The sequence below is a fragment of the Crinia signifera genome, chromosome 2, assembly GCF_055691185.1.
Source record: "Crinia signifera chromosome 2, ASM5569118v1, whole genome shotgun sequence".
Classification (NCBI taxonomy): Eukaryota; Metazoa; Chordata; class Amphibia; order Anura; family Myobatrachidae; genus Crinia; species Crinia signifera.
The window spans coordinates 136,980,605-136,998,230 of NC_139218.1; the positions used below are offsets into that span (position 1 = coordinate 136,980,605).

General features: G+C 45.9%; 1 protein-coding gene across 1 annotated transcript in view; it reads left to right on the forward strand.

Annotated features, from left to right (window-relative positions):
• Positions 1-14,075: 14,075 nt before the first annotated feature.
• AMPD2 (adenosine monophosphate deaminase 2) overlaps positions 14,076-17,626 on the forward strand; it is an 89,962-nt gene continuing 86,411 nt past the window's right edge. The window contains exon 1 of the mRNA XM_083172945.1: positions 14,076-14,404. Within this exon, the coding sequence (XP_083029071.1) occupies positions 14,344-14,404 (61 nt within the window). The 5' untranslated portion in view covers positions 14,076-14,343. The remainder of the gene's footprint in view (positions 14,405-17,626) is intronic.

Sequence of the window (17,626 nt, forward strand, 5' to 3'; positions counted from 1 at the left end):
TTACATATCAGCAAAATTTCCTGTGTAAATAAGGGTTAATAATTAATTCCCTAGAAAGATTGCTATACAGGCATTACGGTACTCTGTGATAGAACCAAAACCTCCACGGTTCGATAATTTTTCATTTAAAATGTTCGCATTATGCAAAACAGGGGGGGGGGACAGAAAGGAAAAAACAGGGGGGGGGGGGGCAATGGTCATCACAACAGTAACACAGTCACATAACAGCATGAGATGGCATAAAACAGCTTAGACCCAAATACTGAGTACAACTTATACCCCTTTCAGACATACGGCAAAATCCCGGGATTTTTCACGTGCACGCGCACAATCCCGGGACTAGGGTATGTCTGAAAGGGTCTACCCGGGGGTTTGAAACGGGACTAAAATCCCGGGTAGTGCTGTATGTCTGAAAGGGGTATAATAAACATAGAGGAGGCAAAGAGATAGCGAGTGAGGCCTAGGGGATTGGGTCTGGGGAGGAGTTGTTCATACTTTGTTTTATAACATCAGCACCCTCACCAACCTCAACGAACACTCTCCAGGGGTTCCATCGAGCTGATGAAGTCAGTGTAGAAGGGTGGTTGGAAGAACAGTCTGTCTCCATTAAGAAGTGCAAGTGAATTTTACGCACCACTCTGAGATAGGGAGGAGGTGCTGCTTGTTTCCAGCACTGTGCGAGAGAAGCATGGGCCGCAATGCAGATATGGCCTAGGACGTAGTGTAGGCAGGGCCGGCTCTACCACTAGGCAGCTTTAGGCAGCTGCCTAAGGCGCCGGGATCTAGGGGGGCGCCACCAAGTCTGCCTATCAAAAAATCAAGGATGTCTGTGAGGATCCTTGTTGTACTTAATGCTGTGGAACCTCTACAAACTCACCTCCATACTTTATCTTGATGCATCCTATTTTGCTGCCCTCTCTTCCTGTACTCTGTTGTGGGTGGCAAAGGGGAGGGTTCTAGGGCCTCCAGACAAATCAGGGGTCTTTCCCACCTATCTGGGGGTCAAGGAGGATCACTCAATTTTGGGAGGCTCTCTACCATTCCAGAATGTTAGACAAGTGTGCATTAAGGGGTTGGAAAATGGTTATTGGTGGCAGTATGGGGGGGGGGGGATGGCGGCAGTAGGTTGAAGTTTTGCCTAGGGTGCTGAGGAGCCTTACACCGGCCCTGAGTGTAGGTGGAAGGGAACTGAGGGGCAGATTTATTAAACTTGGTGAAGTGATAATGTGTCTGGTTTTTATCACCAGCCAATCAGCTGCTAACTGTGAAGTTACAGGCTTGGTTTGAAAAAGGACAGGTAGTAGCTGATTGGCCGGTGATAAAAAACAGACACTTTATCACTTCACTGAGCTTAATAAATATACCCCTGAGTTATGGAAACAATTTAGGAGGGCAATGAGAGGCGAAGGCAAGAGGGATAGGGCTAGGACTTTCTTTATAAGGTCGAAGATTGCTTTCCAAAATAAAGTGATATTAGGGCAGGACCAAAAGACATGGAATAGATGGTCAACCTCAATGCAGAGGCGCCAGCAGAATTTTGAGCAGGAGGCCCATATCGTATGTAGTCTGTCAGGTGTGAGGTACAACCTATGTAGCAATTTAATATGCATCTCAGAATGGTTTAAGAACCTGGACATTGTATTTGAGGAGGCAAAGATTTGCTTCCACTCGGGCTCATGCAACACTTGTCCAAGATCTGCCTCCCATCGGGATTGAGCCTTGAATTTAAGGAAAGGGTTTATATCAGGTTTATAAGGGTTTTATACAAAATAGAGATCTCCCCCCTGCATACTCCTCTGAGAAGCCTATTGACTATACTCGCCAAGCTGGGTGTCAGTACAACAGAGTCGATGGAGAGGCTATTCCACCAGTGGTTCATTTGAAAATATTGTAGCCTATCAGCGTCGGGGAGAGAAAAGCATTGCTGTAACTCTGGGAAAGAGCTGAGGACAGGGCCATTCAATAAGTCGCCAAGTGAGTTAATTCCCCTTTTGATCCATTTAGTCGGATTGAAATTGGGAATGATACAAGCCACAATATGTAGGGAAATAAAGGGCATGTTGTGAAGTTTGTCGGTGAGGGAGTGGGTCAATCTTTCCCAAACAACCAGAGAAGCATGGGTAGACAGGAGTAGATTTAAGGTTTTAATGCGTAGGTTAGGAGGTAGCCAAAATAGGTCCTTCAAAGGAAATTTAGGGCAGGCCAACTCCTCCAGTCCTGTCCAACCACCAGTATCAATTCAGGCGAAGAAAGGCTTGAGTTGAGTCAGGAGAGCTGCCTCTTGGTATAGTGACAGGTTGGGCAGGTTTAGGCCTCCACGTATCTTAGGTGAACACAATTTGGTACGATCCAACCTAGGGGGCCGGGATGTCCATACATATGATGTCATAATAGAGTTAGCTTTGTCAAAATATCTTTTTGGAAAGGTGTAGGGGATTGTACGGAAGAGGTACATAAGTTTTGGAAGTAGTGACATCTTGAAGGCGGCTATCCAGCAGGATATATCGTAATGGAGCCAGGATTTGGATAATGATGAGATCAAGAAGAGGAGGGGGGGGGGAATACGAACACCTAGGTAGCGAATCCTATAGGGTTGCCAGTTATAATGGTATAGGGAGTGTAAAGTAAAGATAGAATGGTCTAGATTAATGGGAAGGGCATCGATTTTGTTTGTGTTCAATTTATAGTAGGATGCTAAGGAATATGCATTTAAATTGTTATGTAGGTAGGGAAGGGCGTCAACCGGTTTAGATACCAGTAAAAGGACATCATCCGCAAACATGCAGAGCTTATGGGAAGTTGAACCAAACAAAAGCCCCATTAAGTGCTTGAATCTTAGCTGCTATCGCCAGCATAAAAAAAGGGGGGAGAGGGGCAGCCCTGACGAGTTCCATTGTGGATTGGAAAGGGGTTGGATAGAAAGCCGTTACTATAGACACGAGCAGATGGGGAACTATAGAGAGCAAGTACAGAGGAGAGCATTCGATCCCGCAGGCCAAATCTCTGCAAGACTTCCGCATATAGGTCCAGTTGAGGCGGTCGAAGGCCTTCTCCGCATCCAAAGAGAGCAAGAGAAGGCCCTGGTCTCCTGAAAGGGAGTCAATGAGATCGAAAGCCCTACGGGTGTTGTGTAGGAGCAAGGAGGTTGCGGAAGGAAGAGTAGAAGTCGTTAATAAAACCATCGGGCCAGGTGCCTTATTTTTGGGGAGAGATTTAATAGTATTGCATATTTCAGCCAGGGTCGATGGGGTGTTCAGGGTGTCTAATTGGTCATCAGTAATGGAGGGTAAGTCTAGATCGGCTAAGAAGGAGTTGATCGTTATGAGAGTAGGTTGGGGTGTGGAATTGTCAGTAGAGAGGTTGTAGAGCTGGGAGTAGAAAGAGGCGAATTGATTAGATATGTCATATGGGTTGAACATTTTTAGAAAATCTTAAGATTTTGGATTTTTGCTTATTTCTAGCCTGTTGAACACGCAACTTACGGGCAAGCATTTTACCCGATCTATTGCCTACCAGGTAGAACTTTTGCCTGAGTCTATTTAGGGCGGGCTAAAAGGAGTTTCTGGTGTTGGGATCTGACCATAGAAAACTGCTTCTGGAGAAGCTTTGAGGGTTTAGCTTTGTTTTGAGTCTCAAGATCTTTTAATTTAGATTTGAGATCGGCTTCCAGTTTTTGGTGTAATCTTTTAAGCCTAGCACCTGCCTGTTTAGCCGCGCCTCTGGTAACCGCCTTCAAGGAGCACAAATAATTCAGGGTATATGTGTCCGAGGGTGAATTACATTGTTGAAACAATTTGATGGAGTCTGCGAGAATTTGTTTGGATGTTGGGTCGGCCAGTAAGTGAGGGGAAAGTCTCCAAGGAAGAAAATTGGCAAAGTATGTCCCAGTGAAAGGTAATCGGAGCATGGTCCGATGAGGTGATGGGGAGGATATCACTGAATTTAGCCAGTTGGAAGGTCCATTTATTTGAGAGAATATAATCAATGTGGGAATATGTGTTGTGTACTGGAGAGTGGTAAGTATACTCTCGACCAAAGGGGTTATGCACACGCCAGATATCATTCAAATCATATTCTAACAGGTTCCGAAGAGCTAAAGAAGTGGAAGTAAGGGGGGAGGACAGGGGAGGGAGCTTTAGCGGACTTGTCAAGTTTAGGATCTAAAGTAAGGTTAAAGTCACCCATAAGGAGTAGGGGTCCTTTACAGACTCTCTGGACTTCCACGCATAATTTACGGAGGAAGGGTATTTGATCAAGTTGGGGGTATAGATAGAGACTAAAGTAACCAATTAATCATCTAGAGATCCTATTAAAATGAGATAGCGGTCATTTTTATCTGCAACCTGGGAATGCAGGGTGAAGGAGACAGAGTTGTTAAATAATATGGCCACCCCATTCCTTTTGAAGGGACCATTAGCGAAATAGCCGGTAGGATACTGGCGGTCTTTGAGTACATGGGGGCAAAGGGATGAGAAGTGGGTCTCCTGAAGTGAGACGATATCTGCTTTCTGTTTAGAAAAATAATTTAACGCTAACCTCCATTTATTGGGGGAGTTCAATCCTTTGACATTAAGGGACAGTAGCTGAATCATGGGGAAAGTAAGAAATAGCTATAGGGACAAACGATATACCAGATAAAATATGTAGAGATTGGGTAGAAGGCACTCGGACACTGTTGGCTCAGGGAGGCGGGTGATCAGGGGGGAACTGAAAGGGAGGTAACTAAAGGAGGGGGAAAACCAAAACATCCCAGTACATTGGGACAGGTTGACTACTGCAGGGGAAGGGGGAACGTGCAGTAGTACATTCAAGGGGGAAACCATGTGGCTTAGCGCCACCACCCATGAATATAACGATAAGAAACCAACTAGAAAAAACAAATTATCATACCTGTAAGGTAAAATATGAAGCACATAAGATACATACAAAACCTTTAAAGAAGTACTCAAGTTGCAAACCATTAAGCTAATAAGCACATATTAAAACAAGGACATGGAGAAATATTGACTTACGAATCACAGCAAATCAACGTATAAAGTTGTAGACAAGGTTCAACTGGGTCAATATCAGGCCCTGTAGTTTGAGGACACTGGTCCAGCTGAGGGGTACAGTTCAGGTAACCGGCTAGTCCGATTGAAGAGGTGAACGTTTCTTCGATCCAGAGGGGGGGTCGACAGAAATGTCCCAATCTAGAAGGAGCTTGATGCCTGCATCCAATGAAGATACAGTATATATGACCCATATATAATTATGTAATATATGTAAATGATACCTTATCCAGTGCAGATTCATCCTTGTTTGTTCTAGAATCAGGAATGTGCAGGAATCTTCCAATAGCTATGTGGTGCAATGTGATTTGTATGATTGCAACAGGCGACGACTCCTAGGTGTGTAAGGTCACACCTCCACCCAGGGCCGGTGTTAGGGCGTCCAGCGCCCTCCTGCAAACCATAAATTTTGCTCCCTTTCACAATGCCATTGCAACAAGCTGCAGCCCGATTGTGGGAGCGTATGCAACAGGCGATCCTATGGAGGATCTGGGGTGCATGTACATGTATGCATACACCATCTCAGTTCTGTGTCCGCAAAATGTTGCAGGCACTAAAGGTGCCCATACACGTAATATATAATTGCATACGTTATGGGCTAGATTGCATCGCACGGCATGCATGCAATGTGTGTGCGATGCGATCCGAAAGCAGTACAAAAAGTATGTGCAGCACATACTTTTTGTACTGTGCGATGCGATGCCCGCAGGAGCGCCCATCGCATCGCACGCTGCTATTGCAGCGTGTATGGTCACCTTTAGGCACATAACCCAGCCTATTATTTAAAAGTGTCTAAATTAATATAAAAAAATCTACAATTATTAAAAAATTTGTTATAAACATGTATAATAAAAGACTCACTGTTCTTTTGCTGTTTAACTCTTGTGCAGTCCCTCCTCTTCTATCTGCGTAGACAGGACACTGAGGATGCTATTACACCCCTCTCATGACTGAGGGGAAAAGGAGGGGAGAGAAGGAGGAAATGGAAGAAGAGGGGAGGAGATAGAGGGGGCGGAGTGTTGAGGACTGGCAGTGGCACTGGCACAGCACACTGAGAAGAGAGAAGGAAGGGGAGGCAGGGCTGCTGCCTGTTCATCATTTGATTGACAGCTGACAGGCACAGGGAGCAATGGGTAGGGGGCGGATCCGGACATGACATGTCATCCATGCATTCACAGACCAGCACTACATGCCTATGCGCAAGTGTCCGTGAGGAAGAGGGGGCAGTTCGCAGGAAGAGGACAGTGTGTGCGCGGTGCAGGGAGCTGCTCAGCCTCTCCATACTGCCACCTGCTGTCAGACAGGCACTGCGGGCGGCGTGCAGGCTGTGTGCACTCGCGGTGCAGGGAGCAGCTCTTAATACTGCTGCCCGCCCGCTGTCAGACAGGCGCTGCGGGCGGCGTGCAGGAGGCAGTGACAGTGAGGGCTGAGGCAGCTTTAGCAGAGCAGGGAGGGAGACAGCGCCTATTCAGCATGGCGCCTCCCTGCTTTGCAGGAGCTGCTGAGTGGGTAGCGCCAGCCCTGCCTCCACCACCCCTGACACTGACTGAGAATGTCAGAACACCCATTATCACAGAAAATGAATCCTCTGAAGAAACACCCATTTGATTACACTCACTTTCTTTGACACCAAGTCATTTCCATGCCTAATCCAAAATTCCATGACTACAGTATGTTCCTTATTCTACAATTTTTTGTTTATATTTGCTCTTTGTTGCAATCTACATCCAACACCTGTCAAATTTAGACAATTAATTAATCCTCTACCCTGAGCTATGCCTTCCCACAAATCTCTTGTAGGGTACAGCAGAAAAGTGCACGTTATGACTGAACAAGAAGTGGATGATTTAAAACTGCCAATAGAAACTTTAGATTGTTCCCAATTGCTATTTTTTTTGCCATGAAATTTGGCACATACTGTAGCACCAGGTGACAGATCTATGCGCCACATTTCAGTACCTCCAATAACTTTTGAGGTGCAGCCCCTCAAACACCACGCTCCATCTCTGGAATTCCCTTTGGGAGAATTCTTTTTATACGATTCAGCCTTAACCCTGAGTGTCAAGTGAATTTGTCAAAATAGGTGTGATAATTGCCAAGCAAATATATTCATTCATCATAATGACCTGAAATTATTACCTTATATAGGAAATCTTGGGTGGCATTTAATAGAATGCGAGTTTTTCGCAATTTTTTTTAAATCGCACCATATCGCCGCACATCACACTTTTTCCCCCCGCATTTTTCCCTTGTAATTCGCATATTTAATGAAATGCGAATTAGCGTGGAAAATTTGCGATATGGTGCGATTTGTGGCGATTTTAAGTCATGAAAATGTGCACATTTCAAAACCCGCGTGATGTCTTCTGCGTCCTGGCACTATATATATATGGTTTTGTGCATTTGAGAAGGAATTTGCCTGCGAGCGAACAAGAAAAAGGTCCTAATTCAGAGACGAATGCTGCTGCATAAGCTCTTGTGTCTGCTTGTGTAGTCACAGGAGCGAATGCTAGCTTCAGCCTTTCCCTTGTATAGTACCATATATGTAGACACCCACTTTTTGCATCTCTGCATGTTGGAACACCATCCGTTATTCTGTACACACCACTATTCAGGGCCTGATTAACAATGGGCCTGATGGAGCTGTAGCTCCAGGCCCACTCTCCAAATAGGTGCATTTTGTAGCTGAGGGCCGGGGCTTTCCAACAAGCCTGGCCCCATGTCGCTAGCCCCCGGGAACCGGAGATATCTCTGGGTAAAGCTGGAACGTTTTCCCGATAGGATAACAACATGGGACCCGTTAATTCCGACCCCCACCCAGTTCCAATGGCTGCCAGTTCCCCCTCTGGCATCACAAAGCTCGATATTGATCTCAGTCAACCCCAAATCACTGGGCCTTCTATCTGATACCAGGCTGGTCCATATGGGTTAATTGTTTCCATGCAGGGACTAGGCTGGTGTAAAAGGGGCCAGCCCAGGAATGCCCCTGCATGATCATGGGACCATATTCCTGGGTAAGTCCCTGCATTTTCTGGTGTGAAAGGGGTATTATTTCAAATAGCCGGGACCACTGCCGGCTGTCAATGGCTGTCACTTCTGCTCGGCAGCAGCTGTCCCCCAGTTACCGTGAGCAACTATTCCCCCTTGGCAATGAGCATGGAACCCCTGGCAATGAGCGTGGAACCCCTGGTAATCAGCATGTAGGTAAGCAGCACTTATGTAGCATAATTTTGAATAGGCATTATGGTGTTTGGCATAATGCATAATGGATATTAGGGTGTGTGGCTTAACATGTAATGGGCATTATGGTGTAAATTTGAATGCGTGCCCTTTGGCGCGCAATGCCCCTGTTTATGAAGCATATTGTGACTTTTTGCTGAATCCGTTTCGTATAGTGTGTATTTTGGCTCAATCCATGTGGCAAAATGTGAATTTTGCTTTAATCTGTGTGGCATAACGTGAATTTTGACTCAATCCATGTGCCATATAGTGAATTTTGGCTCAGTCGGTATGAAATTTGTCTCATTCCATGTGGCCCAATGTGTAAGGCAAGTACAGTATAAGGGGGTTACTATTGTGTTGCATGATTCGTATATGGGGTACATGGTGTGGTAAACTTAGGTGACCACATAAAAGGTGCTGAAATGTTGTCTACCAAGTTTTGGCTTTCAGTATATTTTTTTATGACTGGAGGGCCTCCTCACACCGGGTGCACCTGCGGGTGCACCTTTGGAGGGCATCCGGCAAGATTTCTCCCTGCACCCCGTGAGTGTCGGAATTTGTAATATGTTTATATAACTGCACCAGCACTTTTCTTTATAAGTTTGGATCCTTTTGTGTGCTGCCTACTTTCCTGAGACCGTATAGAATGGACTCACCCCTAAGGAGTGTGTGTGTGTGTTCAAATGTAGCCTGTCTCATTCAGGCAGGGGATGGCAAAACTATTGCCAGCCCCCGCCAGCTCCCGCCAGGGGGCGCGTGTGTCTGAGATGCTTGCGTGCCCCATGGCAATGTAGCTAACCGCTGGCATCTGCTACCTCCCCTGCCACCGCTGCCAGTCCCCCTTGCCGCCCAAACCCCCCCTCCCAAACCGTGCCCGTCTCCCTGAAGTGGAGACGGGCAGGGTGCCGCTGCACAGCGGCTGAGAGACTGGGATGTGCGTGTGAGTGAGACACTCACGTGTCCCAGTTCAATGGAGTCCCTGTCTGCCGGTGCTCGCCAGAGGGGATATTCTGGCAGGCTCAGGGCAAAGATGACAGGGGCTCCATCTGTATATATGTGTATGTCTGTGTGCATATGCTGTATATAAGTGACTTGAAAACAGTTAATAAACTGAAATGTCATCCGATGGAGTAGTCATCTCCTTTATCTGACCTGTTTTATTAGTCTGAGTGCCGCACCTCTACCTTTGCTATATGCCATTGAACTCTTTGGCTGGACCATCTCAGTGCTGGCGATACACGGTCGGCACTGCAGCCCAAAGTCTGCAGCCGCCACTGGATGGTAAGTATATCTGCAGCTTCAATTTTCCCTCTTTTCTGTGCCAGACCCTTGCATATGCCAACCTATTTGCCATTTTCCACCCTATTCTAAACACTTTGCATTTTTCCTATGCCAGCCACATATAATTAGTTGAAAATATTTACACAAATAGAGACACACCCATGAGCAGACCACCCAACCAGAACACTGGTCCCACATTATTAGGTGCTGGCCACAACCCCTATTATTGCGCATAATAGGCCCTTGATAATTTCAGCTCCAGACCCATTGAGACCTTAATCTGGCTCTGCCACTATTGGCACTTGCACCACTGTTGTGGAGGGTGTGGTGTTTGCATCTGAACAAGGCCTCTATGGATGCAGTCATGCACTTGAGAACACATGGCCTTATTCTGGTTGACTCTTTGGATATGCGCATTCATTCGGAAATGCCCGAACGGAAGGCACGGCGGACATTCTAAGAACACACGCCCACAGGTCATCCGCATCTGTTCGGACTGACTCTCTAAGAAGAGGGAGTGTCTTCGGACTGCATCTAAATATGCGTGTGCAGTGGGAACTCTAAGATTCTGCACGGTCTTACTGCGTCCGAACGGAAGGGAATCTGACCGTACGCACAGAGCTGGTGTATGTGCGCAAACCTATCTAGTAATCTATTCGGAAGTCATGCTTCAGCAATATGACACACTTATCCAATTAGGGTACCTCATAACATATATATTTATTTTTAATGTAATCAATTACTTCCTAATTGACACTTAAACACATTACTTGCACTTTAGATGAACCCTTACATCATGTTAAGTTTAACAACTTCATTGTTGTCCCTTTACCTGTGTTTTATGTATGCATACTATTTATTTATTGCAAGGCAAATGCAATCATTCTAAAAGTTCAAATTGTAATTTACTGTACACATAATAAATGTCAAATGCCTACAGTTTAAAACATAGTATGTGTGTGTACATCATTATGCATACCGGCTAACTTTATTTTTATTAAAAATATTTGAATTTTGTGTCATGCAATGAATTGGTCACTACAATAAAGGTACTCTACATCACTGTGCAAACACACACATACACACCAACACACCTTCAACACCATTTATTCATTACCCTTCACTTTCTTACACTTTATTCAAACACACATCTCGGTACTTGTGTACTAGCATGGCGCCCACGATATTAGGTCGCACGACATATAATCGCATCGCATGCCATCCCATGGCAAACACCCGATGCATTGCGATGCGATATTAAATTGTATAAGCATCCTATACGATGTTTAATTGTATAAGCACCCTAATGGGGGCTTACAATGTTAAATGCACCCCCACGCCACCCACACTATGAACGCCAACCTGAAGCATGGTGAGCGCAGCGAGCCCGCGAGGGGCCGGCGGTATGCGTCCTTCGACCTTTTCATACCCCCCTATCCACGTCGGCGTGGAGTTGATTTTATGTAGTGTGGCGAGCGCAGCGAGCCACCGAGCCCGAAGCGTGGCGAGCGCAGCGTGCCCCGCGAGGGGATGCGTATTACTTTACATGTATTCCGCGTCCCCTCGCGGGGCTCGCTGCCCTCGCCACGCTTTGGGCTCGGTGGCTCGCTGCGCTTGCCACACTATATAAAATCATCTCCACACCAAAGTGGATAGTGGGGGTATGAAAAGGTCGTAGGACGCGTACCGCCGATCCTCGCGGGCTCGCTGCGCTCGCCACCCTTCAGGTTGGCGTTGATAGTGGGGGTGCCGTTAGGGATGCTTTTAACATAGTAAGCACCCAATACGTTTAATTAACTTATAGGGGCCACTTTTAACATGGGAAAACCCTTTAGGGTGCTTATACAATTTTAAATCGCCATACCATTGTGTATGCGATAGAATGGCATACAATGCCATACAATACGATGGTATACAATTTAAAATGGTATAACATCGGCTGCCATCGCGCAACATCGCATACCATCGCATGCCTTATGGTCTGCGATGCGATGGGCGCCGTGCTAGTACACAAGTACCCACATCTCTATACAGTATATACTGTACCTTTTGCAAGTTACATAAATATATTACACAATATACAAAAAGACTGTTACATTCCACAAGAAGACACCGACTGTAAACAAATATTTATTTAAACAAACTAAATAATAATTAAAATAAAAGGTTGCTCAGGTCCTGAACATACTGGGCCAACATCAGGAGGTGCTCCCTCATCCTGTCAAGTGTCCCTCAGACGCCCTCCTGGACTTGTCTCTGGTAATCTGTAGGCATGTTAAAGGGGGTTCAACATTACTAATGATATTCATGTATACATTTTATATTGTGATCCATACAATATGTCAAAATGTTATAATGTCACGTTATTATTTATTAAATATATTTTTTCCGAAACATGTGTGCGGTTTCACATTAATGTAATAGGGAGATTTGCATATAGATTTGGGTAACATTTTAAAATCTATATGTCCATTGCTTGCAGTGTAAATGTGGGCCAGATACCAACAAATAAATTGTGTTTGCAGCATATATTCAAGTATTTTGTATTGGCCCATTTAGCAAGCAATGCTTCCAATTGAACCTGTGAAAAGTGTTTAATTAATCACTAATGACTAGAGGAGTGGATTGTATTGTGCTCAGCTGCGAGTGTCTAAGGTGCGGGCATACTAATTGGGCGTACCGAATGCCTAGCGCATGAACCAGTGCTCTCCGAAAACTTAAACTTGCTTATGGACTCCACAGATTTCTGCCGTGTTTGTTCGCTTGCGATTGATGTCAGGTCCGAATGCACGCCTACCACTGTTCGTGCACTCCCACGTGTACGCCCAGATTTATGCCCAGTTTTGCCCACTTTGAAACCGCGCCCTTATGTACACCCACATGACGCCCATATTTCCCGAGGGAGTTCGGGTGCACATTTGTAGACGTATTGGTGAGAACGAGTGCGAAGACACTGCGTTGCACATGTGCATTGCTTGCGCATGCGCAGGTAGCTAAAAATCGCCGTCCGAAAGAAATCAGAATGGACCGCACCAACCAGAATAAGGCCCACAGTCACTTTCACTGACATGCCCTCCATTTACTTTTTCACTTCAGACCTCCTCATAGTCACTGACCATGGCTTTGCAGCCCCAATGCAATTATCTGAACTGTACACTCAGATAACACATGTGCTGTGTGGAACGCATGCGCCGTCTGGGTTTTCTAAATAATTTGTGCACTAAGGGCCCAGACGAATGCCCCCACCCCCAGTGCCATCCACATCCCCTCGGTAACATGTGAGGGGATATGTCCAAGAACAGGCATCGACCCATCTACGTTCCCAGAGGAACGCCCAGCGTTTTCATGGGGACGCTCATAAAATGCCCCCCTCCGATCGAGTCTGATTTATGCCCTAAGCGTCGCATTTATCAAACAATATTTGTGGGGTTAGCCGCAAATATTAAGTATCACCCATATGTACCAAAGGGGGACCGCAGCAGGAATCTCCGATCCCTGCTGCGATCCCCCCCTGCATGCATCCCCCATAGGTTTCTATGGGGGATGTGAAGCTGCCCTATGTATCAACATCGGGCAGCCCAGCTTCGCATCCCTGGGCTACCGCCACTCTGAGATGGCGATAGCCCATTGTAGCCTATGTGCTACGGATCGTACTGCCGTCGAAGCAGTGCGGTCAATGGGGGGGGGGGGGGGGGGGGGGGGGGGGGGGGTGGGTGGGGTGGTGGTGTGTGTATGTATGTGTGTGTGTGTGTGTGTGTGTAGGTCAGCAATAAACCTCCGGTTTTCGGCTGAGCGCATCCCAGGGACTGACTCCTTTCGTGTATCTATGTGTATATATGCATACGTGTGCAACAGCTACAGAGATGGGGGTGATGTGAGTCTGTGTGCTTGCACTGCATAGTGGGTTACAGCAGTAGGAATCATCAGTGTGTAGAAATGTGTGTGTAGTTCTGTTCTGTTACTGTATATGTGCTTTGCAAGCATTAGGATTGCATTTTACAGTGCGATCCTGGGCAGTAACATTCCGCCCAGATCGCATTGTAAATGTGATACATGATAAATGGGCCCCTAAGTGCAGCAGACTTATTCAATCAGGTTTTTAGGACATGATACAAGCAGGAACCTTATATGGTGGCCATTTGATTTACTTTGAAGCACAGTATTTAAATGCTTTGTACATGGCAGGCCAAATGCTGTCATTTTCCAGGATGTTCACATAAATAATTTGGTAGATCAGAGGGAAATAATGAGATCTTCTCACAGATGAATAGTCCCCACACATAATAGACAGAATACAAACAACACTGTTTTTACTAGAGGTCCATGTCTGTGTCCATTCAGTCTGCCTGATGGTCACATATATTTCTCAAAAGAAAAATTCTGCATGAGTACACACACAGGGGTGCACCATGTATAGTGTGTATGCCTAGAGACAAAAAGCATTGTGAAATCGTGTTATGCTAGAAGCCCCTCAGACTGTTGCTTGCAGAGAGGAGGAGCTTGCTATAAAAAACTGAAAAACACTTGCAAAGCACATACACAGAACAGAACTACACACACATTTCTACACACTGATGCTTCCTACTGCTGCAACCCACTATGCAGTGCATGCCATGCACACAGACTCACATCACCCCCATCTCTGTAGCTGTTGCACACGTACACATATATACACATAGATACACATAAGCTGCTGGTAACACATAGATAAAGGAGAAACTCAGTCACAGTACAGTCACATTGGAATACAGGTGCACCGTGAACCACTGTGATTGATATCCAAGCAAGCAACATGTCAGGAAGCAAATCTCCTTTCAAAAAGAGAGCCAGTTTGCAGACTCCAAGCCCAGCAGGTGAGCAATGGGGCTGGGGGCACTGTCGGGGATTCTAAATAAGGGTGTTGCTACATGGGTTCATTTGAGGGTTAAAAAGAAAATTGGGGTTAAAGAAAAATGTGGGCGGGGGAGAGAGACTGAATAATGTTTGATCTTATACATCAATGTGGGGAGAGTAATGTCCCTGGGGTTTTCCTGCACTTTGCCCACTGCTTGGCTGTAGTAAGCAAATATGAAGACTATGTTCTGCAGAAGATGGCTGATAATCATACATGCTCCTAAAATGTACGCAGCGCAGCCTCAGGGTAGCATCAGCGAATCTCGGAAGTTCTTAAAATAATAGGACAGAACCCTCCGGGGGATGCGCTGGGAATAAGCGCTGGCAGTGGCAGTACACAGCAGCTGAGCCTGCTGGCTGCCCGGCCGGGTGATGCGTGCCTTCTGGTACAGGTCACCAGGTTGGTGGTTCAGTGTGGCTGCATTTAGTGGGAGGAGACCTGGCTGACATAGCGCCAAGATCAGGGACATTTCCAGGAGATGTTTCATTAGCAGCAATAATAGCTGAGTACATGGATCTGACAGTACTGTCCCCACTCCCCATGTTCAGTGTTGGTTCAAAATCCTTATATCATTCATGCAAAAGGAAAAATGAAAAATGAAATAGTTATTTTTATATTTTGCATATATATAGGCCGGGTCTTGTACAAAGGGCATATGTGATATGTACCACTACTCATTCTCAGCACATGTATGTACTATATAAACCTTAAAATGTGGTCAAACCTCTAAAAAGGCTGTTTTACGATATTTGTCTACTTACCACATATGCATCAAGCCTTGGAATGTGATTTGCGCTTGGATGCGGTGGGCGATGCCATCTTTAGATACATCGAGTAATCTTTAGATGAATTCCATTCCAACCCCATCGTTGGATGCATCCCATTCCATCAGATCTGGGGCAGAATGCTTGGTGCATCCCACCTCAGATCTGATGGAAACTTCCTTTTTACTTTTTGATTTACGATATATGACCTGTAACTTGCAACTCAACTGGAAATAGACAAATTGTTCATTGAAATTGTTGATGATTAGTTCAGTAAGTGACTGAGTAGAATCTTTGAGTGCCAATACACTAGGGATCTCTTATAAGAGGAGCGGGCCCATGTGCAGTTTTTGTATTGCACAAACACATATCTCACGGAAAATGGTTTTGGTGCCATTTTCTTGGAGGCGTCTTTTGAGGTACGGTAAGTATCTTCAGTACTTATTTTCTAGCACAGCGTCCACGATTGTATGTGTCGGGCTGATATCTCAAGCATTGCATGCATCTTATGTGTTTGTGCGGCATAAGATGCATGCGATGATGCAATCGACGCGATCGACTAGATTTTTACATTGCAAGCATTGCATGCATCTTATGTGTTTGTGCGGCATAAGATGCATGCGATGAGATTTTTACATTGAAATCAATGTGAAATGGTCCCTGAGACCCAATTTAACATTTATTCCTATGTAAAAAGCCCCCAAAACCCCAATTTTAATTGCTAACCCCCCCTCATGGGTGAAATGGCCCCCCCATTGTTAACGCCTCCCCACTATTGATGCCAACCCGAAGCGTGGCGAGCCCGCGAGGGGCGGCGGTACGCGTCCTCGACCTTTTCATACCCCCACTATCCACGTCGGCGTGGAGTTCATTTTATATAGTGTGGCAAGCGCAGCGAGCCACCGAGCCTGAAACGTGGCGAGCGGACGCGGAATACATGTGAAGTAGTCCGCGTCCCCTCGCGGGGCTCGCTGCGCTCGCCACGCATCGGGCTCGGTTGCTCGCTGCGCTCGCCACACTATATAAAATCAACTCCACGCCGACGTGGATAGTGGGGGTATGAAAAGGTCGGAGGACGCGTCCCGCCGCCCCTTGCGGGCTCCCTGCGCTCGCCACGTTTCGGGTTGGCGTTGATAGTGCTGGTGGCGTTAACAATGGTTATTGGGGGCTCACGATTTTTATCTTATAGCATCTTATGGATCTCATGGATCTTATGCATCTTATGGATATATAAGATCCATGAGATGCATAAGATGAGATCCATACAATTAAAAAATCTTTCAATTGTATTGATTGGATGCCTTAAGTAAGGCATACAATCTATGCGATGGGCGCCGTGCTAGGAAATAAGTACCGTATCTTCGGTGATGCATCTGCAGGGCAGGCCCCTGGATCCAGGGGTCCATGTGCACTACACACCCTGCAACTTTTATCGATAAGTCAATGGAAATACATTAACACCACACATACTGTATAACAAATGGGATATATGTGCAGAAATAATTGGCACATTCTGTCAAATGAATCATTATTAAAATGTCTTGGCATGGAAAAGAAAGTGCTGTAATATATAGTTTGCTTATACAATCCCATACCCAACCCAATATACTGTATACATTCTAAGTAGGCACATTTTACTGAAGAGACGTAAATGCATGCTCAAAGCTTGAAGATAGATAATGTGGAGAGAGATAAAGTACAGACCAGTCAGCTTCTGTCATTTTTCAATCACAGCCTATAACACAAGAACTGATAGTTCATTTTTCTCCTTTTTATCGCTCTCCAAGCTTTGATAAATATGGGCCCATGGGCCTCATTCAGACATGATTCCTACTTTGTGAATTTGAACAGCGGCCAATTATCTTTAGAATGTGAATGCGTTTGGGCCCACAATGCACGCATGCGATGCCGCCAGCGAAGAAATACTGCTACTTTTTTGATCGCTAGTCATTCCCAAGTTGATTGACAGCAAGCCAGTGTTTGGGGGCGGTATAAGGCCATGTCATGGGCGTATTGAAAAAAATGCAGGCGTGCCAGAAAAAAAGCAGGCGTGCCCAAGCTTTTTAGGGGAGGATGTGTGACGCCAGCTCCGGCCTCGATCAGGCTAATTTCATTGCCACCACCAAGCAAGTCCTAGATTTGGTATGCATTGCGGTATGTGACCACATTGTTTAAACAGACATCACAGGGGCTCTGCACTCAATGGGCGGGATGTAACAAGCACTAAACTGTTTTAGGAGGGTGCCGCGCCCTGCTTGGTAATATAGCTGGCCCATCCGTCGCCACCTAAATATATGCCATGTGCATGTGGATGCCATCTAATCACATTAACTAGAGCACTAGGGGGCTTTCCCAGCACCTCCGTAGGTCCTGGGCATGACCCCAACAGTGGCGGCCAGGACTGCCAATTTTGATGA